Here is a 24,175-nt window from a genome sequence, read left to right as displayed (position 1 = left end):
GCTCGACGTTCGAACTTCATCAGCCCACCGCCTGCCGAACCTTGCCGACGCACGGACCAGGGCCCGACTGGCAGGGCTGAGGGACGGGACCGACATCATCGACTGCACCAAGTGTTTCTAAACATCGAATTGACCTCACGCGTCACAAGCTCCCGCGCCGCGCCCACCCATGCCCGACCTCGTCCCCCATCTGCTCACGAGCGGTCTGCACCTTTGGGCGCGCCCCTCCTCACCACCATGCCTCCGCTTCGGATAACCTCGTGGAACGTCAATGGCATCCGCAATCCCTTTGGCTACCAGCCATGGCGCGACAAGCGGTCCTTCGACGCCATGTTTGATCTTCTCGAGGCCGACATTGTCGTCCTGCAAGAGCTCAAGATTCAGCGCAAGGACCTCACCGACGACATGGTCCTGGTTCCTGGCTGGGATTGCTACTTTAGTTTGCCAAAGCACAAAAAAGGTGCGCGTGTGCTGCGCTGATGGGCTACAATTCCTAACCTTCACAGGCTACTCTGGCGTCGCCATTTATACTCGCCAATCTACCTGCATGCCCATTCGCGCCGAAGAGGGCGTGCTCGGTGTCCTCTGCCCTCCCGGGTCCCCCACACCCTACCGCGATCTGCCCGCCGACAAAGCCATTGGCGGATACCCGACCGACGAACAAATTGAAGCTGCTGGCGTCGACCCAGCCGCACTAGACGCCGAAGGCCGCTGCGTCGTGCTCGAGTTCCCCGCCTTTGTCATACTAGGCGTCTACAGCCCGGCCAACTCCAATGGCATGAGAGACGATTTCCGCTTTGGGTTTCTCTGCGCATTGGATGCGCGCGTGCGCAATCTGACAGCCATGGGCAAGAATGTCATTTTGACAGGTGATCTCAATGTCTCGCGGCAAAAACTGGACACGGCGCAGGCCGAGGAGACGCTCAAGAAAGAGGGCGTCACGCACGAAGAGTACCTGTCTTCGCCCAACAGACGCCTCTTCAACCAGCTGCTGGAAAATGGCGACGTGGTAGGCGACCGAGATGAGGGGAGGGAGCAGCCTGTGCTGTGGGACACTTGCCGAGAGTTTCATCCCACGCGCAAGGGCATGTTCACCCACTGGGAACAAAAGATTAATGCCAGGCCGGGAAACTTTGGCTCCAGGATCGACTATGTGCTTTGCAGCATTGCGATGAAGGATTGGGTCTGCGATGCCAACATTCAAGAAGGCCTCATGGTTCGTTGATGCGCGTCCGTCTTTTGCCACTGCTGACTTTGCTAGGGCTCCGATCACTGTCCAGTCTATGCCATGCTTAAAGACCGCGTGACTTTGAATGGTGCGGAGCACGATTTGCTCGAGCTGATGAATCCTCCCGGTACGTTCAAGGATGGCCAGAGAAAAATCGAGTGGAGCTTCAAAAGCTTGCCGTCGACATGCGGGAGGCTGCTCCCAGAATTCGACCGCCGGCGAAGTATCAAAGACATGTTCATGCGCAAGACCCCGGCCTCTGCTCCATCGCTCGGTGCAGCCAAGTCTGGTGCATCAGAAAAGTCGACGACTTCTTCAAACGGATCCCAAGATACCAAGCGTCCCGACGAGCCCGCGCCAGGGGCCGCGCAAGCAGAGACAAATCACGAGCGCTGTCCGTCGCTGCAAACGGCAGCAGTGCCCTCGAAAAGTTCAGAAAAGAAACGCCAGGCTGCGGCTGCTCCCGCCAAGTCCACGAAACGGCAAAAGATTGCTTATTCCTCGTCCAAGGTGAGCCCTGCAAAGGGCCAACAGTCTTTGAAGGGATTCTTCAAGTCACCTGCGCGGACGAAGGATGCAAGTGCCGACGAACCGTCAAGGGAACGTTTGTCACAACCGGATGAACAGCAGTCGCCTGTCAGCTCTTGTCCGGAGGCGGAGAATATGTCTTATAAAACCTCAACTCAGGACGCGGATCTGCAGGGCATTGAGCGCTACAACGGAGCAGCATCTTCACCTGCTTCCAAGTCGAGAGCAGCCGTGGTACAAGATGCTCCTGCCGAAGCAGAGTCCGACACATCTACTGCACTTGACGACTTCCGTGACATGCCGGACTCGAGAGAGACTTGGTCGCGGCTTTTTGCGAAGCGCGATCCGCCCCGCTGCGAAGACCATGGCGAGTTTTGCATCAGCCTTACAACCAAGAAGAGCGGTATGAACTGTGGGAGGGCATTTTGGATTTGTCCGAGGTAAGCACAGCGCCCTGCTCCCACTGATCTGGTCGGGGCCCTTGCTCCCCATGGCTTTGCATGCTTGCCAACACATCTTTCCAACCTGGCGCATCGCTGCTGATGCATGCGCCGTGGCTTTCCATCCACCACAGCTCCCACGTTGCAACCAAGAGCGTGCTGACAATTCCCGTCTCGCAGACCCATCGGCCCCAGCGGCTCCAAGGAAAAGGGAACAGAGTGGCGTTGCCCGACATTCATCTGGGCGAGCGACTGGAATGGGTCCACCGTCGCGCCCTGAGGACAAGTGCTCGGATATGGCAGCACATTTTGGAAAAGAAAGGGTCGGAGGATCTTGCCTCGCAGCTGTCAGGCCTGGCTGTCTGTCGGAACGCCGACGACGCCGCTGACCTTTGCCGATCCGACTTTATGGTGCACCCGAAAGCTGCGTGCGCTATGCAAGACTGGTGGAAACTGTCTGGCCTTGCTCCATATTGGCAGACAGGAACACTGAATGAAAAAAGTTTGCCATGAGACATCCTCCTCTTCCCTCCCTGTCTCTTGCCCGTGCAACCCGCGCGTCGAAAACGTGTTCCAATGAGCGCATCGCCACTGTCGCAGTACACACATCCCCGTTTGCTCCACATGCTGCCTCCTCTTGTTTGTCCCTCGCCCTGCCGCGTGGAAACAGATCGACAGGGGAAGCGAGACAAGACACTGGACGCGATAAAACGGCCACGTACGACAAGGAGGCCGAGAGGCGAGACAGGCGCAACGGAGAGCAGGAGAGCATCGTCTGTAGCATTGGCGTGCCAACATTCTGGCTCAGCCAGTCGTGCCTCTCGCTCACTGCCCCGGATCCGCTGCCTCCTGTCTTGTCCTGTCCTGTCATGTCATGTCCTGCCTCCACGGCGCGTGCCGCCTTTGTCCTTGTCGCTCGCCGCGCTGCGCTGAGACCGGCACGCACCGCCTGACTAGGTTTGGTTGCTCGTTCATGGGCTGCGTCTGTCGCCTGCGCGCACGCACGCACGCGTCTCAAGTTCATCACTGCCGCCCACCGCTCCGTCCTCCGCTTTGTATCATACTAAGGTAGACATGTACACGTGCACTCCAACTGATCTCACTGTCATCGCTTCTCTCCGCGTCCGTCCATCGCCGCGTCGCATCGCCTCGCACTTGCGTGGCAAGAGAGGTAGCATGTACGCCGTCGTTTCCAACCAAACAAAGCCGCTTGCATGTATATATGTAGGAGGTGTGTATGTACGCTTTTCCCTTGGCTTCAATGTCTTGCCCCACCCAACCAACCAACCAACCACCCAGTCAGTCCAGTCCGTGACGCCCGTCTGCCTCTGCGTCCGAAAACGATCCGTTTGTCCGTCCGTCCATCCGATTCCGTAGGGAGCTGTGTGGGTGGGCTGCCATCCATGCGTGGGTACCAAGTCGTCGATCCGTGTCCAGCGTGTCTGTCTCTCTTCCCGTCCTTTCTGCTTCTGGACTCTCTTCTGCGCGTCTTCCCGTCCGTCCCGTCCTCCTCCTGTGTGTGTGCCTCCCTCGGTGTACGTAAGTAGCGAGCGTAGGTAGTTGGTTGTGGTGAAAGAGCCAAGGTAGGTAGTAGGCAGGTGGCTGTATTGTCGAGAAAGAGCGGCTTCCCCCGTCTGGCGGGCTAGATGACGAAAAGAGCGTAGGTGGTTTGCGAGAGGGGTGGAGAATGAGCGAAAGTGTCCATGCATGTCTGGCAGCGGGCGCCGCCGTCCTGTCTGTCTCTTCGTCTGTGAGGAACCGGCCGTGCTGTTGGGTTGGTGGTCTCGTCGAGGTAGTTTGGTCTTCTGGTGGCGCTGCGTGATGCGCGTGCAGTGATGCAGAGCAGCGAGCGTCCGACCGGTGTTGTGTTGGATGTTGGTTTGCCTGCTGCGAGACGCGGCGCCAGCACCACTGCCATCGCCAGCTTCTTTGCCATGGCCAATCGCCGGCGTGCTCTTCGTCTGTCGTCGACTTCATGCTGCCCGTCCACCCGCGGAGCCTGCCCTCACCCCCTTCTCATGCTCATCACGTCGCCTCCACGCCCGCCGCCTCGCCCATCTCCAGCACCACCTTGCGCCGCTTGCCCTTGGCCTCCTTTTCCTTTTCCTCCTTCTCCTGCTCGAGCTCGCGCTTGCGCTTCTCCTCCTTCTGCTGGTCGCGCTTCACGAAGCGCTGCGTCAGCACGCAGTCGAAGGCGTCCTCCTCCTCGTCCACCACGGGGGTGAGGAAGCCGCCGGGGCGGGAGGTCAGTTTGGGCATTAGCGCGCCGATGCGTCGGTCCAGCCGTGAGATGTCGCGGTTGGTGTAGGTTGGGAAGTCGATCTAGTGGGAGGCGTGTGTTAGCGGAGGATTATTGCGAGACTGGGAGAGAGACAGAGGAGAGGGGGAGGGCCAACACGCCACGCCACGCCACGCGCTCCGCGCGCGAGACAGGCAGACAGACGTCTGTGCTGTACGTACCTTGTTCCACGGGCTGGGCTCAAACGTCATGGGCTCAAAGGTGCGCAGGCCCAGGTTGAGCCGGTGCATGCTGGGGTGGCCCCATTCGATGCGCTGTGAGGCGTGTTAGCTGCTGTCTTTGTATCCCGTTGCTCTTGCCCCATCATCGCTTCCCGCTGTCCCTGGCCGTGTCTTGCGGGCGCTGGTGCGTCGGGCGGCGGGCCGGAGGCGGAGAGGAGGGAGTGGCGGAGGAGGGCGCGTACCTTGTGCCAGAGCGAGATTTTTGATGGTCGTAGCTGTGAGTGTGTTAGCTGAGATGTGCGGAGGTGAGGGGAATGGTGGGAGTGACGTACTGTGTCGATGGTCAGTGTCAGTGAGTGGAGGCGCTCGTCCCAGTGTTGTAGGATTTTTATGCCCCCTCGGGGAATGACTTGATAAGCATCACGCTTCGGATGAAGCATGCGCCTTAACTGTAGAAGGAGAGCATTTGTGCCGGGCGCATTCTTGTTGAGAAATTGGTTCCAGCGCGGTAGTTCTTTTACAAAACCAGTCCTGCGCCGATTCATACGGTCTCCGTCTCTTACTCTTTCAACCACTTGGTGGACTTTGTCTTTGACAGTTGACAAGGTCATGAGGTCTGTAGCGAGCTTCTTCAAAGTTGTAAAGAAGCGCTGACGAGTTTTGTTGTTCTTGATGAGACAAGAGGATGCCAGCAACTTCTGGCACTCCGCAACCAATTTGTCGATTGTGATCTTGAAATCGGTACTTGTCGGTTTGCCAAAGTCAAGTATGTACTCATTTCTCAATGCATCCACGTCTCGGATCAAGTCAAGAAGCTGAGCGTCCGATCCCAAGGTCAAAGTGTCTAAAACACCGTCAGCTCATGCCAAATAGCGCGGCGCTCAGTGCACACCTTGCATGCCCGCAAAGCCAGAGGCCAGTATCGCAGCTCCAGGATTTTCAACTCTGAGGACAGGTTTCTTGACTCTTTCTAGAAGTGGTGCCTGTGGAATCCAAAGGTCCATCTCTTTGTTGAGTATATCGTCGGCGAGCCGATCTCTGGCCATCTTGCTTTGATCCATTGGTCGTGAATGTGATTGAAGGTGCGGAGAAAGCGACCTAGTTGGTGAAGAGTATTTAACGGTCCAATGTCGAGCTCAGTGGGTAGGTAGGAAGAGCAGATACACGTGCTGTGCTGGCGCATGCGGAAGTGAATGTAGCCAAGAGTTGCGACTTCGCAGACGTTGAAGAGGATGTGGTGGATGCTGGCTTGCGAAGAGAGTCAAGTGGCAGAAATGCGAAGCGCCGTATCTAGGCGACGAGTAGCAGAGGAAGTCAGTCAGGTGTGAGGCGAAGTTCAAGAAATTATTGTTCCTTAGTTTAATAAATATCGTTCTGGTGCCTGAGGAACATTTTTACAGCTTTGTCTCACCCTCTCCGCAACACCAACAACCATCTCGACCTTCGCCGTTCTACTCCTTCTCCGTCCCAACTTGCATCGCAACTCCAAGATGGCTGTGGCTGCAAACCTTCCTCCTCACGTCAAGCATTACCTTGCGGCATGCACTCAAGCGCAGATCAATCAGATCGTTTCCTCGCTCAAGGGAGTCGAGAACAAGCGGACGGTTGCTGCTGTGGTCGCCGCTGGTGACCCAACGATGGCAAGCGGGTCGCGCTCGACGACTTCATCCTCCAATTCGACTCCTCTCCAAGTGCCAGGCCCAGCAGCTTCGCAGTCGCGTCGCATGATGTCTGTCACCTCGACAGCAACCAAGCCATCTGTTGCGCAGTCACCGACCACGCCCAAGTCCAGCTCAGTTTCCGCCCCTGCGAACATGGCCACTGCCCGGAACTTCTCACCAAACTCTTCACCCAATACGCCTCAGTCAGATGCAGGCGCTGTGCAGGGAAGTCCGCTCCAAGCTCTCAACTCTTTCATGGCCTACCGAGGTTAGCGATCCAATCCAACACAGGCTCTGACACTCAACTGACAAAATCCAGTCTACTATAACCCAATCTTCCATGCTTTCCAGCAGAAAGAGCGCTCAGGTTTCATAAAGACGATGTGGGCTGATGAAGAAACAAAAGCGAAGTGGAGCATCATCGCCAAAGCATGGTCCGTCATCCGAGATGAGGTCGGCAAAGACTCCGCGCCGCTCGACAAGTTCCTTGAGCTCGCTTGCCCTCACATTGACATCCTTTCTCGCGATACATACCTATCCACCTTGGGCTGGCAGCTTGACTCGAGCAACGGCACCACCTCTCTCAGGCGGCTCTTCATCCCCAATTTCGATTCGTTCCATCCCAGCTTCCGCACCACCATAAAGTCAGTCCAAGACGTCATCAACTTTGTCCGCAGCTCGGGCTACGCTGTCCCATCCAAAGACACGCCCATTCTCGCGAAGAACACCTCAACATCTTACTTGACAATGGCGGCACAGCCTGTTCATCACTCCACTACAGCTACTAGGTCCACCTTCCTTCCGTCTTCGATTTTCCAATCTGCGAAGCCCAGCAGCGGCAACATCAACGCTCAACCTCCTTCGGTCTCCAGTTTTGGAGCCCAGCAGCCATCCAGCTTTCTTGGAGCTGGTTCTCATAGCGCAGCGCAGACATCGTCGATGACAACGACCCCCGCCCTGCCCCATGCTGGAAGTAGTGTTCACACTAGTGTTGGAGGATCTGTTCCAGGCAATGCGATGGACATTGACAGCAACCAGCAACCAGCGCAGCACCAGACAAACACCGCGATGATGGCACACTCTACTCAGACAGTCAGCACTGGCGGAAACTCTAGACCTGCGCAGGGAAATATCGCGGGAGCTCAGCCCAATCATCAGGCAACCGTGGCTGCGACTCAACAGCACAATGCCCCTACCAACAGAAGCAACGGAGCTGGCCATGGAAACCTGCTCAGTGGAGGTCCCATGACCATGGAGAAAATGCTTGAAAGCATCTACGGAGCCGATTTCGAGCCGCTCGACGATGAGTCGCTCACACATGTGGATGACTCTATCATGAATCCAGAGCCAACGACTTGCGTGATGCAACGCACCAGTCTCGCCGACCCAGACCTTCTGGCGATTTCGCTCAACGCGGGAAATGCTCACCACCAAATTCTCCACTACTACCCTGCCTCGACGCGTGATTCAGCCGATACGATGGCAAGTTCGACTGTGCGTCTAGCTCCGGAGGAGGACTTGCAAACTGCCTGGGTTGATTGCGCTTTGCAGTACATGGATACGTCATCTACATTCCCGTATGCCGAGTTCTTCAGTCCTGAGAACGAGGGTTTGAACGTCTTTGACATTGAGGAAATTCCTGCTTTTACCGCCGTCGATTGCGCGGACTTCCAGTTCCCTAAGACAACGCAGCCTCTGGTCACCAGCCAGTGGATTGACGAGTCTGATGATACGGAGCAGTGAGGGGGGAAGACAGTTGGCTGGTTTCCTGATTGTCCATGTTATGCAGTATTTGGTCTTGGGCGTTCTGGAATTGAGAATGGATTGGTAGGAGGGACTCTGGTTCGCTTTTGCCCAAGCTAAAGGATAAATTTGAGAAAAGTAGACTCGACCAGAACGTCCACATAGACGCTTTCCAATTTCATGGATGTTCCAGTATTTTGAACACCCTGCGATAGTTGAGCACCATTGAAGACGCCTGATAAGTTCAAATATTATTAAGACTTCCAAAGTCCAGCCCAGATCCTCCCAAGAAGTCATAGTTCAAGTCACCAAGAGGAAAGTCAAAGACCTTAACGGTTGGCTCAGTGGTGAGACTGACCTCACGGTTGGCTGTAGCATTAAAACTATGCTCCGTGAAGGTTCTGTCGTTCGCAGCCTGCACGCTGTAACCAAGGTCATCCAGAAGAGCGTGTCTAAGTTGCTTCTCCGCGACGTCCATGGCTTCAGCCTGCTTCTGAAGGTCGACAGAATCAAAGCTAGCCGCATAAGCGTCCTGATCGGTAGCCGCATTTGATGACATAGTAACAAGAGGATTGTGAGTTGTAGGTCTGCCCTCATCCGTGTGCCTGCTAAGGGACGCCTTGAACATATTGACACCCGTCTGGTCAGGCTGCAAGTTGTATCCCCGATAATTCTGAGTTGGATCAAGCAGGTATTTGGCTGTCTGTCCAGGCGCGGTCGGAACGGGAATGGGAGGGTCGAAAGTGAGAGCGTCATCGGAAATCGTGGGTCTGACGGGTGCAGCCGCAGCAGCTTCGGCGAGCTTCTTCTTGGTCATGCGCCTCTTCTTCTGACCAGGCTTGCGTGGACGGTACTGGTAATCCGGAAACTTGAGGAAGTGCTCTTCTTTGCTCTGCTTGGCCTGGTCGCGCCAATACTCTTTTGCTTCAGCCGGCTCTGCTTGCCACATCCTGCCAATTATTTTCGCTGGGGGCATCATTAGTAAGGATGACTGAGCGAGGAATTTGATTCGCTTACAGATTTGGTTGTTGTGCAATCCTGGGTTTTCCATCGTAACTTTCTGATGGAGAAAGTTGCGGTACATGATGAAAGGGTTGCAGGGACGGGGGACCTTGGGCTTTGGCTTTTGTTTTCCATCTTCTGCGTCAGGAATCGCGTCCAGAATCCGTGTACGAGTTGTTTTTGCATCCACAGTTGCAGGAGGCTTGGCAGGAAGTAAGTCTGAGTTGACCGAGGACGACAAGTCCACTCCGAAGGGATGATCAGACTGGAACATTCCAGGTGGTGGAAGTAGACGCAGAGCGCAATGCAATTCATCGACAGCCTTGGAGACCGGGGCTTTGATGTGTTCGCTGTCACTGGTCAGCAAGTGAAGACAATGAAGCATGGGGCATCGCGCACCTGAAACGCTGAGCGACCCGGTTGATTCCATCCTGGCCGAGAGCATACGAAACCTCAAATGGAATGACCACTTCAATGTGTCCCTTGCGGATCTTCCTGAGCGCCTCGACCCAGAGACGTTCCGCGAGCTGATTCGGAAAGTGCAGCGAGGGGACAGCTGTGGCGGCCTGGATTTGGACCTGTGGAGTAGCCATGTTGACTTTAGTTGGAAAGGTAGGACTTAGGTGGTTGGAGTGGGCAGGTTGTTGCGAGGAAGATGTGTCGAGGTCGGAAGGGTTGAGGGTTGGAGGTGGTTGAAAAGGGGGTGGAGGTTCTATGGTCGTGGAAAACATCCGGGAGCAATGTGCAGCGGAGTGTTAACGTCCTCTGGCTCTTCAGCTCAACTCTTCAACTTCAACACTCCCGCTTCCTTTCCTTCCACATCCACCACAAGTTTCCCTCCTTGATAGTATGGACAGCTACAACACTGCACACCTCAATCCTTCGCCACACGGTTCCCTCAAATCGCCCTCTTCAAAGTCGCCCGCTTCCAAGTTGCCCGCTTCCGAGTCGCCCTCGTCCGGACTCCAGGATTCGTCACCGAAAGACAGCTTCACATCAGCCAAATGTCCGCGTGTCCCCTCTCCTCCGCTCCGCAGTATGTTCGAGCCTTTCAACAAAAATCGTCTTGAATGGGAGGCGTTCGACCGATCGAAATCTCGCGACAGCGATCACGCAATAGCCGACAAGCTCAAGAGCCTGATTTCAGATATTGACAACTCTGGTATCCTCGATGACAACAAGACTGGGGGCCCCAGCTCGACAGAGACGAAGTCTATGCCAATGGACCGGACCTTTCTTTTCCAGGAAGACGTCGATGCACGGTTCACGAGACTCGATGACTTGTCGATGCTTTACCGCATGGAAGAAGGGCTGTCAAGCAACATGTTAACGATGATCAATGATGGCACGGCACAAGAGTTTTCCACTTTCATGTGCCACTCGAAGGAAGAGACTGGAGAGCAGAAGTTTCGTCGCGAGGCAATCAATCGATGCGCTCTCAGGCAGGCACTTACTGAGTAAGAAATATGTGGAACCCCCAAAGGAGGATTTACTGAGCGATTGCAGGACTACGGATGCGGCCGCACGAAGCTGCAACCTCGTCAAGCTCGTCGTCGAGCCTTTTGATCCTGATTCCGAGACTGTGGACCTGAGTTTTCCGGATCGACTTGGAGACAGGCTCGATGCAGAGAAGAGGAGACGCTCAAGATGGACTTCTCGAAGGGATGTCGAAGTCAATGATACGCTGGAGAGTTTCTTCAGCATCTGCCAGGCACCCAACGAGCTTGAAATCAATTTCTTGTCTCAGTACCTGGGGTTGGAGAAAGCAAGCGTGCTCGACTGGTGTAAGTGGCTTTCAGGATCGCACCCATTGAATGCCTCAAAAGATCGAGGGCTGACTTTTCTTTCAGTCAGGAGCAAGCAGCAAAGAATCGAGCATCTCTTTGTTACGAGAAAGCTACCCCAGGGCAACAGCGTCCGCATGCTGGACCACCGCTTGCGGCAGAGTTTGCATGATATTTTCCCTCCTCGTCTGGACATTCCTCGACCAGCTGGTACTCCATGAATATCCTGCGCCGAAATCTTGGATTGGACCGCGGGAAAGCCTGATCCGTGTCTCGGTCATGGCCTTCAGGCACAGATCAATGGGTCACATTTTCATCAAAGAAGCTGGCATTTCGACTATGCCAAAACAGGAGTAAGAGGCGTGAGGTTCAAATCCACACATCAACATACCACTATTTTCAGGTTCAATGAATTCAATGCCTTTGACAAGTAGCGCAAGTGAGTGATGTTGTTTCATCGGCCGGAAAAACAGAGTGCCTAGCGCCCAGACCGGCCCCGTCCGGCGGCTACCCGTGTGCGGCGCAGCCAAGAGCATTCCAAAGCTCCAGGTACCCCACACCGCATCCGCCCAACGCTCAAAGCATTTGTTGTGCCATCAGCCCCTTGAGGTTGGCTTCTCCTCTATCTTCACTCGCCGAACGAACTTCTTTTGGCTGGTGCAAAGCTTTTTTCCATCCTGCGTACCCTCGGCGCGCCGCCTGACCCAAGGCGCACGTGGCCTTGGATCCTTCGAAGCAGCGGCGATTTGCCCCAACCTCTTCCTACCTACTGTTCTACGCACTTCGCATGAATTTCCAGAGCCCTTTGACTTTGAGATGAGCCTGTTGTATTTGATTCTAGAGGCTTGGGAAGTCTCGTGGAACTGAATGGCTCCATTCATGAACTACGTGTTGGTTTACTTGGTTGGAGGGTTGACGCTCGTGCCGCTTTGCCTCCTCCTCATCCTTGCCCATGCGGTCATTACATGTCCACGGAATGACCGCAATGAAGGAACTGAACAACATAAAGATCGATCGCCGACAAGCACTCGCGAGACCGACATTACCGGCGATCCGAATCCCTCGACCTTGCCTGCACACCTGAAATGTCCCGACGACGAGTTTCGAGTCGCAGCTGGGTATTTCGTTGTATCCCGAGAGTACACGCCGGAAAATGTGAGCGTCAAGCCACCTGAGCGGAGTGTATCCTCGGGTTCTGGTCCTGGCCCCGAGAGTCCCAGTGTCTACCAAAGCATGTACAGAAGTATATTCGACCGCAGAAGGGCGCCACATCCAAGCGCAGACAACAGCCGGGGGCCAAAATCCACGAAACGCGGCAGGAACTTCTTCTATGTGGTCTTGAGGCGAGTTCGCTTCTCCCTGCAAAGCCGACTTAATAGCTGACTCCCACACAGACACGGACATTTGATTCTCTTTGACGACCCCGAAGAGCTTGAAGTTCGCCAAGTGATTGCTCTCTCAAATCGACGTGTGGACATTTATTCCGGTGGTGGCTCTGTTCCAGAGGGCGAGCTTTGGATCAAACGAAGCTGTATTCGACTCTGCAGTACTCACTCTTCGGAACCTGACACAGACTGTCGGCCGTTCTACTTCTTCTCCGAAAATTGCTCTGCAAAAGAAGACTTCTATTTCGCGTTACTGAGAAGCCAAGCTCAGCACTCTCCTACCCTATCGACTCCGTCCGTCAATTTTGATCAAAGTCATATGATCAAACTTATACAACAGCTCCACTCACAAGAGAACGACTCACATTCACGATGGGCCAATGCCCTACTAGGGAGGCTATTTCTTGCACTTTACAAGACAGCCCATATCGAGAAATTCATTCGCGACAAAATCACGAAGAAAATCGACCGTGTTGCGAAGCCCGCTTTCATCCAAAGTATCAGCATCCAGCGCATAGACCTTGGCGATGCGGCGCCCCTTATCAGAAACCCACGACTTAAGGAGATGAATATCGATGGCGATTTGACTGTTGAGGCCGATGTGTCATACACTGGAAACTTCCGGCTTGAAATTGCGGCGGTTGCACGGATAGACTTGGGCGCTCGCTTCAAGACGCGATACGTAAACCTCGTCCTTGCAACTATCCTGAAGAAGCTTGAGGGCCACGTCTTGGCGCGAATCAAGCCACCACCAAGTAACCGCATATGGATAACCTTCGAACAAGCACCCAAACTTTCCCTAGCTGTGGAGCCCATTGTCAGCTCTCGACAGATTACGTATGGAATCATTCTGCGTGCCATCGAAAATCGCATACGGGAAGTCGTTGCAGAGACCTTGGTCTACCCTAACTGGGATGATATTCCCTTTCTTGACACCATCTGCGAGAATGTCCGAGGGGGTATCTGGGGAACCGGCAATGATGCGGCCTCAACACATGACGAGTCAGCACACGGCGAATCCACTGATTCAGAGGCAGTTCGTGCTGAAGTTGAAAGTTCGACAATTAGAGGGGATACTGCACCAAGCAAGCCGGTAAACATCGACGAGAAAGCGATGAGTACGCCCAATTTGGTGAATGCAGCACAGCAAAGACCAACGCCCAAAAGCATATGGAGGTCTTTCGCCTCGAGCAAGTCAGTCAACAGTCAGGCGTCGACAAGTGGCGCAGATTTCAGCAACAATTCCACCAAACCGAAATCTCTCCGGTCTGGATCCTTTTCCACTGTTGCAAGCCCAGTGGTCAATACGGACATTGCTCTAGTCGAGGGTCTTCAAGTACAGCCGAAGTCGTCTCAGCCCCGAGCCATTCCTACAATCAAAGATTGGTCGGCCCGTTCACACTCTTCCTCGCCGAGCAACTCACAAATGGGCTCGCCACCAAATTCGGATTTCGTTTCAGACGAGCTCAAGAGTCATATGCCGACGGATAACCAAAACGAAACATTTTCAGTGAAGTCGGATACAAGCACGGAGCTCATTTCAGAGTCTCCCGAAGACCTGTTGTTCCTCTCAGACGTTCCTCGCCGACGGACTGCTTCATCGATACGGACCTCTCCTGCAGATAACGAGGAAAATCACCAATAACGTCACCTATACCCAAGAGTTACTTATAGCATGGCTAGCTTGTTTTCTTTTCCTGCTTTATGAATGTCATGAATTTCTTGGGGCATCACTTATGAGAAGAAGTTCTTCAAATTGTCATTGGTCACATGTCATTTGAGCACAATTCATGGTCGGCCAAAGAATAGGATTGTTTGAAACTTAGATCTGCCGGTGATGCTAACAGATCTAGGCTACCTAGACCCCAGCGTGGTGTTTTGGTGTGTTTTTAAGTTTTTTTTGGTTGTTTTTTTGCCTCATTTCCCGAATGCGTTCCTGCTCTGAAAAGGCCTGTCCATTTTCCTGGCCGCCAGGACTGCTAGTCGAGTAAGAAAATCTTACATGACAATGCAGAACTGGTCGTACCTCTTGTCCCACTTGTAGGTGTAGGTCTTGAGCATTTTTGCGGTGTTGGTGTTGGAAAAGAGTGAAGATTGGTTGGTAAGTTGGTTGGTGAAGGGTGAAGAGAGAGACTTGGAGCTGCAGAGGCCGGCCTTATATAGCTTTCCGCTTTGTCCTTCGTCTGCCCCGCTTGTAATGCCTGCCCTCTTGAACGTGACAACGGAGTGTCCCACGCATCGGCAAAACTAGCTAAACTTCGATACAGACAAAAGAATTTTGATCAAAGAAGTTTGTTTGTTGTCCATTTGGCGACACCCGAAACGTGCTGTTACAAGACACATCTTCACCATCTGCCCAGGATTTGCTTTACGCCCCTTTCACTGCCGCATTCCAGACTCCCTCCAACAAGCACAATTGCTCCTTTTGCCCGTCAGACTCCTACCGCCGCCTCCCACGCCACCCGCCGCGTCCGGCCCCTTCCCCTCCTCCTCTTTATCTCTGGGCACCCACGTGGCCGCCCAGATGCAAATGCGCCATCAAAGGCCTCCCCACCGCCGCGGGCCCCTTGTGCTCCTTTATGCCCACTCCCGTTTTCGACCCTTCTGGCCACAAAGACCATGACTGGCGGCACAATCTGAGCAGCAGGAGGAGAAAGATGGGAGAGGGGGATTAGGATTGCGTTTGTTGCGCCGGGATCAAAGCAAAGCTGGGCAAGGCAAGGCGCGGCTGAGCTGTCTGCGGTGTGTGCAATACCTACACGACAGACAGAGGAAGCGAGAAAGAGATGTTGGCGAGGGCGGCGGGCGAGAAAGAACGAAGGTGGAAAGCTGGGCCGCTGCTCGCGGCTCCGCTTCCAGCGGTCCGGCGTCTGCTTTCCACATTGTTCGACGGCCGACAGACAGGCAGAGCGTCGGCGCGCCTGGCGCCAACATTGAGCTGGCCAAGCGGATCGGCAGGGTGAGTGGTTGGTGGACAAGCGGACGCACAGGCGGGCAAGTAGACAAGCGCTGGTTGCCGCGCGCGTCGCTGTCTGTCTGTCCGTTTTGTCTCCCCCCTGCCCCCCTCCTTGTCTACCCAGCTGGTAGATCGCCGGACATCACGCCGCGTGCGGCAAGCAGAAAGTAAGGTCTGGAGGGGAGAAAGGACGGGATAACGGGAGGTGAAAGACTAGAGGTGTAATATCAGATCGGTGCGAGGGTGATTGATGGGTTGGGAGAGGAGAGGAGAGAGAAGGAAGTGCGAGAGGACAGAAGCTGTCAAGCGCAATCATTCGAATGGTGGCGAGGGGATATGATGTGCCGCGTGTATCGTGTTGGCTGGCCGTGTAGGACTGTCTGTCTATTGTCTGTTAGTCTGGTCGGCAGTCTGGCTGGCTGGTCATACATACACAGCGCTCCAGCGGCGCCACGAAGCGGCAGACGCCTCTCCCGGCACCTACGAATCAGGCACATGGATGGGCAGGTGGGAGCGCAAAGAAGCGCGTTGCGTGACAAGGCAGGACAAGACGACGTCGCCGCGCGCAGTTGATGAATGCCGCGGCGGGCAGGCTGCCAAGTTTGATGATATTGTAGAGATGGGGCAAGATCAGTCTCTGGATTGAAAAAGGCGATATGAAGGGAGTCGACGAGAGCAGGTAGCAGAAGTGTTGTTGGGTCTGAGTCCGGCGCTGGGCATGGGCATGGGCATGGTGCGCCGAGCATGCCTAGGGCTGGAGGGAGGGTTGGCGTCGGTGGAGTTGAGGGAAGGATGGGATGACGACTGCGATGCGTTGGAGAATGTCTGAGTAGGGGTTGGATGGTGTTGATCGTGGCTTTGGACAGGGAAAACGAGGGCGAGGGCAGCTCGGTTGGTGGGTGCGTATCAGTATGCTTAAACACTGGAAATGTGGGCAGAATGGACTCAGACAAGAGGACAAGACGTGCAAAGGAAAGGAGTCGTGACTTCATGACTTTCTGGCAAACTACAACGAAAAACGAGGCACTGCAGACTCTCAGACGACCACACGGATAAATGGGCCACTTTTATTTCGCAACGCCTATTCTCGATATGCCGCTGGCTGTGGCAGCGCCGGGGGTATTCTGGAAAACAGCCCGCGGACGCCAGGAATCTTTTTTGATATTCTTCTCATATCCCTCCCCATCCTAGACCGTTGCTGACATGGGGAACCGAACCATCGTGACGCAGGAGTTCTGAATCTACTCCTCGTCCTCCTCCTCGGCACCGTCGTCCTTGGACTCGGCGGCCTTGGCCTTCTTTCTGCGGACACGGCCGGGGCGTCCGCCACCGAACGGCGAGGAGAGGGCGAAGTCGATGTGCTTCTGGGAGTCGAGACGGACAACGAACGAGGGGACGTTGACAATCTGCTTGCCGACACTGTGGAAAGTTAGTAAGCCATTTCTGACGTCTCGCTAGAGTCTGCGCGTACCGGATGTGCCTCTGCTTGATGAGGACACGGGCGTGGTGGATGGACTTGGCGAGGCCGAGCTTGTAGACGCAGGTCTGGAGACGGCGCTCCAAGAAGTCCTCAACCTTGAGGGCCAGGACGTAATCGAGCTTCATGCGGGACTCGTCGAGGACACCAACGCGCACGAGACGGCGGATGAGGGCGTTGCCTTCGAAGAGACGCTTGGGGTCCTTCTCGTCGAGGGTCAAGAGCTGACTGTTTGCAATGTTAGCACTTCAAAATTGTGGGTCGCACGCGACCAAAACTTACCGGGCAGCACGACGGATCTTCGAGAGAGTGAGCTGGACGCGCCAGACCTCGCGCTTGTTGCGGAGGCCATACTCGCCAACAATCTTCAACTCGGAGTCCCTGTTGGTCGCGCAAAAGGCGTTAATCAGACGATTCTCATCGACTTGAGCAGAGACAAGCTCGTGCTCAGTGGCCGTGAGAGAGATGAACGTACAGACGAGCGGACTCGAAAGGACGACGCGGGACCTTGTAGGTCTTGGAGTAACTCCTGGGGGCCATGGCGTCGTGATGGTCGGATGGGTGGTGTCGTCGTCGAGCGGCGAGAAAGCGAGATGTTGGAGGAAGCTTTTTTGGTGTGGGTTTCGGTCGCTTCGCTTGTCGGCAAAACCCACGCAGTTTAGCCGACGCCGGCCACTGATGATTTTGACTGCCCGACTGCACCCACCGCTCGGCGACGACAGCGACGACGTGAACCTTTGAATCCCCATCCCGACGCACCAACCTCTCGCCCTCTACAACCTTCGCAATGGGTCACTCTGCAGGTCTCCGCGCGGGCACCCGCTACGCCTTCAGCCGGGGCTTCAAGAACCACGGTGCCATCCCGCTGTCCACCTACCTCAGGACCTACAAGTGAGCCGCCGCGCCGGAGAAATTCAAAAGGAACGAGTCTCTGACGACAATTTGCAGGGTCGGTGACATTGTCGATGTCGTCGCCAACGGTGCCGTCCAGAAGGGGTCAGTCCTCGCCCAGCCGCCACAAAAGACCGCATACCTAACAACCGCAACAGCATGCCCTACAAGGACTTCCACGGCAAGACGGGCGTCATCTACAACGTGACCAAGTCGGCCGTCGGCGTCATCCTCTACAAGCAGGTCGGCAACCGTTACATCGAGAAGCGCGTCAACCTCCGCGTCGAGCACGTCCGCCACTCGCGCTCCCGCGACGAGTTCCTCCAGCGCGTCAAGGACAACGCCGCCAGGAGAAAGGCCGCCAAGGCCGAGGGCAAGAGCGTCCAGCTCAAGCGCCAGCCCGCCCAGCCCCGGGACTCCAGGACCGTCACCATGAAGGACAACATCCCCGAGACCATTACGCCCATCCCTTACGACACCCACATCTAAGGAACGAAATCGCTGCTGGACGGACGGGATGGCTTTTTTCGGTGGTCATGGGATTGATTGGTTGCAGGCTCTGGCGCTGTTAAGTTAGGGACAACATGCTTCAGTCCTCAAAATTCATGGGATTCTCTCTAAAAAGATTGCGAGTGCGGGGGTTTTGAAGCTCACGCCTTGAGTCAACCTTTCAGTGCCAACTTGCCCGGCGCTGCATGACGCACATGTCAATTAGATGGAATATGCGCCTTGCGCTGGTCCAAGCCAACGCCTGCGCCCCCGAGGCAGATACCCTTATGCAGATCGGATTGGAAGCCAACAAGTTCATTCTATGTACAACGAAGTCGTTTATACGCAGCCGAGTGAAACAAGGAAAAGGAACGCGAAGTGGAGTATGGAAAGGACGAGAAGCCAACCCATCCTCCTCCGAATGCCCAAATGCTGAATTGACCACGGGAGCCGAGTCGCAGCGCAGCCTCCCTCGCTGTCCAAAAGAGGCCAAAAGTGAACGGGTGATATCATGACGCGCCTTCAACTCCAACTGCCCGCTCAAGGTATTTACTCAGAAGGAAATGGCAACCCCGTGCCCGCTTACATTACCACGCACTTTTTGTCGTTGTCCTTGGACGACTTTACCGAGAGCGCCACTCGAGCTGCTTCCGTAAAGGCTTCGTTCACGCCGCGATTCTTCATGGCCGAGCATTCTACAAACTGTCAGCACGTGACGTAGGGGTTCTCGAGACCAGGCCACCACGTACCCAGATATCTGAGGGCGCGAATTTTCTCAGCCACCTTAAGGCCTGCCTCGTAGTCTATGAGCGGCTTTTCGCCGTGCTGTGCGCCTTCTTCGTCATCGTCGCCGCCGCCTTCCCGAAGATCGCACTTGAGCGCGACGAGGACGAGCTTGACGCCAGGGCAGTTTTCGGCAATTTCGCCCACCCATTTGGTCTCTACGTTTTCCAGCGAGTCGGGCGAGTCGACCTAGATGCTGTCAGAACTTGGGCCATGTAAGCGCCAGGAAAGATGTACGCTGAAGCAGAGCATTATCGCGTGCGTGTCATCGTAGGAGAGGGAGCGCAGCCGGTCGAATTCCTCTTGGCCGGCCGTGTCCCAAAGACTCAGTTCGACGTGGACATTGTCGATGAAGATGTCTGGGCAATGCGTCAGCATTGGGGGCGGAGAAGAGGGGCAGCGCATTGGCACACGAGGCCGCGCCGTCAAGGAGGCTTAGTACCGTGGACGTAGTTTTCTGGGCACAACATGTCAGCATCCTGTCATCAGACCTGCCAGACCGGCCAAGTGGGAGCGCGCATACCAAAGACTGTGGGCTCGCTTTTCCGTAGGAGACATGTCAGTGATGGGCAGACTACGGGCTCGGAGGAGCAATCGGGACTCACTATACGGTGGGGAAGTATCTGGGAAAGTCGTCATGTCAGCACACGGTCAATTCAGGGCTGGTGATCGACTTACCCTCGCGTAAAAACATTGAGCAGCGACGTCTTTCCACAGGCACCGTCGCCGCTGTAAACACGAATCAGCCTCCTGTGTTGATGCGCGTGCCGGCCAAAGCTCGAACCAGTCCCAGTTATACGTACAGAAGCACGAGCTTCCGCTGCACAGTCTTGGTACCACCGCAGAGAGGCATCGTTTAGTCGAGGAGGAGATGGCGAAGAGCAGCGAGTCGCGAGAGCATAAGGTGAGCGCCAGGCGCGGTCGGAGCGAGGAGAGTCTCGAAGACTGAGGACGACGCTGTGCGGCGGAGCGGAGGGTCGACGGCGTGGGTCAGGGTCAGATGTCCGGCGGGGGCGGTCCAGGCAACGCACCTCACCTGGCAGGCACGGCTGAGGGTGAGGTTGAGCAGGTGAAGGGATTTTGACAAAAAGAGATGAAATGAGTTTGGGAGGGGGCTGCCAGTGGTGTTCGGGAGAGCGCAGAGGCCACGGCGGTGCATGGACTTGCAATGGAGCCAGAGTAATGGAGATCTTCTTCTACAGAGATCCGCCCGACGCCTAATTTAGCGACCATGGTGGCTTGCCCTGGACCACTGGCTGCGCTGCTAGGAACAAGGGTGCGACCTCAGCAACCACTCCGCGTGAGCACTAACGTATCATTACTAAATGCTTCCATTATGCATCCGCCAGCAAGTCTATTGTCCATGCCAGACCACTGCTTCACAATGCATCCAATTTCTCCAATCCTCCCCGCGACCTCTTCAACCTCTCGCCCAGCCCAATTTGTTCGCCAGCCTGTCGGTGGAGTCCAGAGACGAACCTGCCCCTCTCGGACCGCCGCTTGTCATCTTCTTCGCGCTCCCTCTGCTCCTGCGCCTCTATGGCTGCCAGTCTGTTCTTGCGGTCGTCCTCCAGCTGTGATGCGCTCGACTGCATTGCCGCCAGCTTTCTCGCTCGCGCGTCGTCCTCCTCTTGCCGGCGCGGGGGAGACCGAGACCTGCGCGGCCTGAGCTGTTCTGAAGATTTGGTCCTTCTCGAGTCTTCGTATCGGTCCCGCCGATGATTGTCGCGCTCGACCGATCTTCGTCTGTAATCGTCGTGTCGTCTTTTGCGGTCCTCGACAGAATCTGACCGTCTTCGGCGATGGTGATGGTCATCGTCGTCCCGGTAACGTCTCTTGCGGTCGCCCTCTGCCGAAACCGAGCGCTTTCGGCGTCGGTCATCGTCTCGGTCCCGGTGGCGGCGCCTTTCAGTGGAGCGTGAGCGGCTTCTTCGGTGACCATCGTCGTGGTGCCTATGGCGTCGCTTTCGGCTCTCGCCTTCGCCCGCTCCCGATGCTTGAAGTAGTTGTCTGCGCCGTACAGGGTCGTTCATCATGGCCTCGAGTGCAGCCTGTTCTTGCTTCCGAATGGCCGCCATGGGGTCGTCCCGGAGCTTTGATGAAACGTCTCGTGCCGTGTTCGCATTTTGTGATGTCAAGAACGATTCTTCGCCGGCGCTCTTTTCCAGCTTCTTGTTGTCTTCGTTCTTGACGAGGTTGTCGATGCGACGCTGCTGCTAGTTAGTCTTGACTCCTTGGCAAAGGGCGACTAGACATACCTTGCCCAGGAGGTAGCCTTCGAGTTCTTCGGTAGTGCCGGTCTGTCCACTAGATGGTCCCGAGTACCTGCGAGCGACGTTAGCATCCCATGTGTCAGAACAGGCTCTTGCCACCTACATCCAGTCCACGCGGTTGAGTCTTTTTTGTCCTCCTGCCGACTCTTGCATTTGTTGGAGCTCCTGAATTGCGCGTTCTTCTGCGCGTTCCTTCATCATTTGGTCGATGCGCTTGCGCTCGTCGAGCGCTTTCTTTTCTTCCTCTACATGATGTTAGACGATGCTAGTAATTTAAAAGTGACGCGACTTACCCCATACTCGCCGCTGGTTGCTCATCAGGAGCGGATGCCAGCTCTTCTTCAAATTGAGGTCGCCTCCCATCTTGACGGTTGCCTTTCAGTTCTAGAGAAGAGGTGTCGGTATTTGAGCACTCGTAGCTCGACGGCGATCCTGGAGCGAGCAGAAACGTCGCGCTTCGAGCGGGTGAGAAGAGGAGGCGTGTGAAGTGCGGCGAGTGTTCTCGGAGGTGATGAGCTTGCCCTGAAGGCGGCGACAGGCATGTTTATTCGCACGGGCCATCTCGGCCCGCTAAATCCCCACCCAAGCTTAGCGGCGGCCACGACTTCCGACTTATCGATATGCCTCTGACGTCCAACCATTTACCGGGTCACGACCAACTCGTCTACAATCAACACCCTTCATTAACTCGCATTGTCTGGTGGATCATTGCTCTCAGACAGTTTCAAGCTGCTCGCCTCCCTCTATCCCTGAAGTCACGTCGCCATCATGTCTTCCGACGACGATTTCATGCAAGAGTCGGAGCAGGAAGAGTGAGCTTGCGCCGGCGCCTGTTTACAGCTTGAGCTCGACTGACACGGCTTTAGCTACGACTTTGAGTACGAAGACGACGATGACGAGCAGACTGGCGATGTCGACATTGAAAACAAGTACTATGGCGCAAAGCAAATGAAGGGCGACAATCCTGAGGATGCAATCGACGAATTCCTCGGTGTACCTGCGCTGGAGAGCGAAAAGGGCGACTGGTAGCTGCGATCCTCCGCCACAAGTGACACCATTTGCTAAGAGACGTAGGGGCTTCAAGGGTCTCAAACAAGCGATCAAGTTGGAGTTCAAGCTGGGCAGGCACTCGCAAGTAGGGCTCCCGCTCCCCAGACTCGCCCTGTACTGACTGGTTCCAGGCTGTCGAGCATTACCAAGAGCTACTCACCTACGTCAAGTCTGCGGTGACCAGAAACTACTCGGAAAAGTCCATCAACAACATGCTGGACTTTATCGAAAAGGCAGCCGAGGACGACGAGGCCTACAAGTGCATGGAGAAGTTTTACGCCCTCACACTGGACTCATTCCAGAGCACCAACAATGAGCGGTTGTGGTTGAAGACAAACATCAAGCTGGCGAAGCTATGGCTCGAGCGCAAGGACTACCGGCAGCTTACGGACAAGCTTAGGGAGCTTCACAAAGCATGCCAAAGGGAGGACGGCAGCGACGACCCCAGCAAGGGCACTTATTCGCTCGAGGTGTACTCGCTTGAGATTCTCATGTACGCGGAGACGAGGAACAACAAGAGGCTCAAGGTTGGTATTGTCCATGTTGAGAGGTCTCCTACTGACGGGACCAGGCCCTTTATCAACGCGCGCTCAAAGTCCGTTCAGCTGTGCCGCATCCAAAAATCATGGGCATCATCCGCGAATGTGGAGGAAAGATGCACATGAGCGAAGGTACTTTTTTTCGGCGGTGCTTTCTTTTTCCAAGCGGTGAGCGACTGACATGGGACAGAAAATTGGAAGGAGGCACAAAGCGACTTTTTCGAAAGCTTCCGCAACTACGACGAGGCTGGATCACTGCAGCGGATCCAGGTTCTCAAGTACCTGGTTTTGACGACGATGCTCATGAAGTCGGACATCAACCCGTTTGATTCGCAGGAGACCAAGCCGTACAAGAACGACCCGCGGATCGCAGCCATGACGGACCTGGTTGACGCGTACCAGCGAGACGACATCCACGGGTACGAAAAGATTCTCCAAAACAACAAGGAGCTCCTTGCAGACCCTTTCATTGCCGAAAACATTGACGAGGTGACGCGCAACATGCGCACCAAGGCGGTACTGAAGCTGATTGCACCTTACACGCGGTTCACGCTCAGTTTCATCTCACGGCAGCTCAAGATCTCGCTTCCGGAGGTGCAAGACATTGTCAGCTTCCTTATCGTGGACAAGAAGCTGCGCGGGAAGATCAACCAAGAAAAGGGGACGGTGGAGATGTCGAGTAGCACGGACAGGGATCGGGTGCATGCGGTGCAGGAGTGGACGGCAGCGATAGGGTCGCTGTGGGCGAGTGTGCTCAACGAGGGCGAGGGCTTCCGTTCGGAAGAAGCTTCTCAGTTCCAAGCAAGCACGGCAGCACAGGGCCTATCGGATGGTGGAGGGCGCCAGGCAAAGGTCAGGAGCGGAACCAAGGGCAAGGGTTTCTCGGGTCGAGTGCCGGGAGCTGGGTTGAGGTAATGACTTGCAGGCGGTGGGCTGCAAGCCCTTGTGGACAATGGCTGAAACCTGCGGGCTGGTCGTCGGTCGATGGTCAGTTGAGGATGGAGGTTGATCGGGGCCGGGCGAGGCGCGGTAGCACAGAGAGGCGTGGAGGTTTTGTTTTTATACCGAGGGAGCGCATCGTGTCGCCTTGAGCATCCTTGAACCGGGCTCTGGTACATATCACGATGCAGTCGACCAGCGGGGCGGGCGCGTACGTCAAGGCCACCAATCATGCAGCAGACGCGCTGCAAGCCCGGGCGTGACAGAGACTATTGCATGTTACAGCTCACTTTTATTTTGTTCGTGTTTGTGGTGTTGTGTTGCCACCCTTTGTCTGGTCTGGTGGCTGCACGTTGGCATCACCAGGAGACTGTCCTGTGGAACTCGTCTTCAATACCCTCTCGTCCCTAGCAGTGCTACAGAGGCTCGCCGTCTCAAACCTACCGTCCCTCTGCTCTCGTCTCGCTTTGGTACCTGGCAGCATAGGAAATCCAAGTGGTTCCCTTGATATATTGCCTCTGCCCCTGGCAAAAAGCGCCGTCGAGGT

General features: G+C 55.4%; 10 protein-coding genes across 10 annotated transcripts; 6 read left to right on the top strand and 4 right to left on the bottom strand.

The window, feature by feature from the left end:
* The first annotated feature begins 110 nt into the window (after nt 1-110).
* On the top strand, nt 111-2,510 carry BKA78DRAFT_35213 (DNA-lyase 2). The gene is made up of 4 exons (XM_066891295.1): nt 111-460; nt 507-1,216; nt 1,262-2,196; nt 2,377-2,510. Exons 1-4 carry the CDS (start codon nt 238-240, stop codon nt 2,474-2,476), a joined length of 1,968 nt encoding a protein of 655 aa, XP_066740738.1. The 5' UTR covers nt 111-237; the 3' UTR covers nt 2,477-2,510.
* Nucleotides 2,511-6,325: 3,815 nt separating this feature from the next.
* On the top strand, nt 6,326-7,004 carry BKA78DRAFT_288025 (mating-type protein ALPHA1/MAT-1/A-1; the record flags this gene model as incomplete). Its single annotated transcript, XM_066885740.1, has 2 exons — nt 6,326-6,585; nt 6,637-7,004. Coding segments are annotated over exons 1-2 (573 nt in total), but the record flags the coding sequence as incomplete, so codon positions are not given.
* A 907-nt stretch (nt 7,005-7,911) lies between these two features.
* BKA78DRAFT_272688 (uncharacterized protein) lies at nt 7,912-9,396 on the bottom strand. The gene is made up of 2 exons (XM_066885536.1): nt 9,078-9,396; nt 7,912-9,026 (listed from the first exon to the last, which is right to left on the bottom strand). The coding sequence occupies exons 1-2, from the start codon at nt 9,334-9,336 to the stop codon at nt 8,305-8,307; spliced, it is 981 nt and encodes a 326-aa protein (XP_066740736.1). The 5' UTR covers nt 9,337-9,396; the 3' UTR covers nt 7,912-8,304.
* Nucleotides 9,397-9,726: 330 nt separating this feature from the next.
* BKA78DRAFT_324214 (uncharacterized protein) lies at nt 9,727-10,622 on the top strand (the record flags this gene model as incomplete). Its single annotated transcript, XM_066889268.1, has 2 exons — nt 9,727-10,373; nt 10,517-10,622. A coding segment is annotated over exon 1 (462 nt), but the record flags the coding sequence as incomplete, so codon positions are not given.
* Nucleotides 10,623-11,713: 1,091 nt separating this feature from the next.
* Nucleotides 11,714-13,876, top strand: BKA78DRAFT_333392 (putative integral membrane protein conserved region-domain-containing protein; the record flags this gene model as incomplete). Its single annotated transcript, XM_066890079.1, has 3 exons — nt 11,714-12,189; nt 12,241-13,552; nt 13,574-13,876. The coding sequence occupies 3 exons, from the start codon at nt 11,714-11,716 to the stop codon at nt 13,874-13,876; spliced, it is 2,091 nt and encodes a 696-aa protein (XP_066740734.1).
* Nucleotides 13,877-16,133: 2,257 nt separating this feature from the next.
* BKA78DRAFT_324209 (40S ribosomal protein uS4) lies at nt 16,134-17,293 on the bottom strand. The gene is made up of 4 exons (XM_066889267.1): nt 17,140-17,293; nt 16,947-17,045; nt 16,659-16,892; nt 16,134-16,606 (listed from the first exon to the last, which is right to left on the bottom strand). Exons 1-4 carry the CDS (start codon nt 17,202-17,204, stop codon nt 16,429-16,431), a joined length of 576 nt encoding a protein of 191 aa, XP_066740733.1. The 5' UTR covers nt 17,205-17,293; the 3' UTR covers nt 16,134-16,428.
* Nucleotides 17,294-17,378: 85 nt separating this feature from the next.
* Nucleotides 17,379-18,377, top strand: BKA78DRAFT_324202 (60S ribosomal protein eL21). Its single transcript, XM_066889266.1, has 3 exons — nt 17,379-17,555; nt 17,613-17,660; nt 17,714-18,377. Exons 1-3 carry the CDS (start codon nt 17,452-17,454, stop codon nt 18,042-18,044), a joined length of 483 nt encoding a protein of 160 aa, XP_066740732.1. The 5' UTR covers nt 17,379-17,451; the 3' UTR covers nt 18,045-18,377.
* Nucleotides 18,378-19,998, bottom strand: BKA78DRAFT_324192 (small GTPase superfamily). Its single transcript, XM_066889265.1, has 8 exons — nt 19,631-19,998; nt 19,506-19,556; nt 19,433-19,450; nt 19,351-19,367; nt 19,270-19,284; nt 19,065-19,186; nt 18,794-19,016; nt 18,378-18,739 (listed from the first exon to the last, which is right to left on the bottom strand). The coding sequence occupies exons 1-8, from the start codon at nt 19,678-19,680 to the stop codon at nt 18,627-18,629; spliced, it is 609 nt and encodes a 202-aa protein (XP_066740731.1). The 5' UTR covers nt 19,681-19,998; the 3' UTR covers nt 18,378-18,626.
* BKA78DRAFT_35013 (Pre-mRNA splicing factor-domain-containing protein) lies at nt 19,901-21,591 on the bottom strand. The gene is made up of 4 exons (XM_066890930.1): nt 21,394-21,591; nt 21,204-21,345; nt 21,086-21,152; nt 19,901-21,037 (listed from the first exon to the last, which is right to left on the bottom strand). Exons 1-4 carry the CDS (start codon nt 21,461-21,463, stop codon nt 20,207-20,209), a joined length of 1,110 nt encoding a protein of 369 aa, XP_066740730.1. The 5' UTR covers nt 21,464-21,591; the 3' UTR covers nt 19,901-20,206.
* Nucleotides 21,592-21,696: 105 nt separating this feature from the next.
* Nucleotides 21,697-23,762, top strand: BKA78DRAFT_34881 (putative COP9 signalosome subunit 2). The gene is made up of 6 exons (XM_066890694.1): nt 21,697-21,912; nt 21,967-22,125; nt 22,175-22,235; nt 22,282-22,677; nt 22,722-22,821; nt 22,880-23,762. Exons 1-6 carry the CDS (start codon nt 21,869-21,871, stop codon nt 23,602-23,604), a joined length of 1,485 nt encoding a protein of 494 aa, XP_066740729.1. The 5' UTR covers nt 21,697-21,868; the 3' UTR covers nt 23,605-23,762.
* Nucleotides 23,763-24,175: the final 413 nt, after the last annotated feature.

This window comes from Phyllosticta capitalensis, assembly GCF_038381095.1.
Source record: "Phyllosticta capitalensis strain CBS 128856 chromosome Unknown BKA78scaffold_10, whole genome shotgun sequence".
NCBI lineage: Eukaryota > Fungi > Ascomycota > Dothideomycetes > Botryosphaeriales > Phyllostictaceae > Phyllosticta > Phyllosticta capitalensis.
Note: the sequence above shows the minus strand (reverse complement) of the source record. Positions and strands in the feature narration are given on the sequence as shown.

Excerpts from the sequence above, each read along its gene's own strand:
- BKA78DRAFT_35213 (XM_066891295.1), top strand. The coding sequence starts at position 238 with ATGCCTCCGCTTCGGATAACCTCGTGGAACGTCAATGGCATCCGCAAT. Across the intron at positions 1,217-1,261 it reads ACATTCAAGAAGGCCTCATG|GGCTCCGATCACTGTCCAGT; the intron begins GTTCGTTGATGC and ends TGACTTTGCTAG. Across the intron at positions 2,197-2,376 it reads GCATTTTGGATTTGTCCGAG|ACCCATCGGCCCCAGCGGCT; the intron begins GTAAGCACAGCG and ends CCCGTCTCGCAG.
- BKA78DRAFT_272688 (XM_066885536.1), bottom strand. The coding sequence starts at position 9,336 with ATGTTCCAGTCTGATCATCCCTTCGGAGTGGACTTGTCGTCCTCGGTC. Across the intron at positions 9,027-9,077 it reads ATTGCACAACAACCAAATCT|CGAAAATAATTGGCAGGATG; the intron begins GTAAGCGAATCA and ends TGATGCCCCCAG.
- BKA78DRAFT_324209 (XM_066889267.1), bottom strand. The coding sequence starts at position 17,204 with ATGGCCCCCAGGAGTTACTCCAAGACCTACAAGGTCCCGCGTCGTCCT. Across the intron at positions 17,046-17,139 it reads CCTTTCGAGTCCGCTCGTCT|GGACTCCGAGTTGAAGATTG; the intron begins GTACGTTCATCT and ends CGCGACCAACAG. Across the intron at positions 16,893-16,946 it reads AAGATCCGTCGTGCTGCCCG|TCAGCTCTTGACCCTCGACG; the intron begins GTAAGTTTTGGT and ends CATTGCAAACAG.
- BKA78DRAFT_324202 (XM_066889266.1), top strand. The coding sequence starts at position 17,452 with ATGGGTCACTCTGCAGGTCTCCGCGCGGGCACCCGCTACGCCTTCAGC. Across the intron at positions 17,556-17,612 it reads ACCTACCTCAGGACCTACAA|GGTCGGTGACATTGTCGATG; the intron begins GTGAGCCGCCGC and ends GACAATTTGCAG. Across the intron at positions 17,661-17,713 it reads AACGGTGCCGTCCAGAAGGG|CATGCCCTACAAGGACTTCC; the intron begins GTCAGTCCTCGC and ends CAACCGCAACAG.
- BKA78DRAFT_324192 (XM_066889265.1), bottom strand. The coding sequence starts at position 19,680 with ATGCCTCTCTGCGGTGGTACCAAGACTGTGCAGCGGAAGCTCGTGCTT. Across the intron at positions 19,557-19,630 it reads CAGCGGAAGCTCGTGCTTCT|CGGCGACGGTGCCTGTGGAA; the intron begins GTACGTATAACT and ends TCGTGTTTACAG. Across the intron at positions 18,740-18,793 it reads TCGCGCCCTCAGATATCTGG|AATGCTCGGCCATGAAGAAT; the intron begins GTACGTGGTGGC and ends GACAGTTTGTAG.
- BKA78DRAFT_35013 (XM_066890930.1), bottom strand. The coding sequence starts at position 21,463 with ATGGGAGGCGACCTCAATTTGAAGAAGAGCTGGCATCCGCTCCTGATG. Across the intron at positions 21,346-21,393 it reads CAACCAGCGGCGAGTATGGG|AGGAAGAAAAGAAAGCGCTC; the intron begins GTAAGTCGCGTC and ends AACATCATGTAG. Across the intron at positions 21,153-21,203 it reads CTCAACCGCGTGGACTGGAT|GTACTCGGGACCATCTAGTG; the intron begins GTAGGTGGCAAG and ends CGTCGCTCGCAG.
- BKA78DRAFT_34881 (XM_066890694.1), top strand. The coding sequence starts at position 21,869 with ATGTCTTCCGACGACGATTTCATGCAAGAGTCGGAGCAGGAAGA. Across the intron at positions 21,913-21,966 it reads CAAGAGTCGGAGCAGGAAGA|CTACGACTTTGAGTACGAAG; the intron begins GTGAGCTTGCGC and ends ACACGGCTTTAG. Across the intron at positions 22,822-22,879 it reads AAAGATGCACATGAGCGAAG|AAAATTGGAAGGAGGCACAA; the intron begins GTACTTTTTTTC and ends GACATGGGACAG.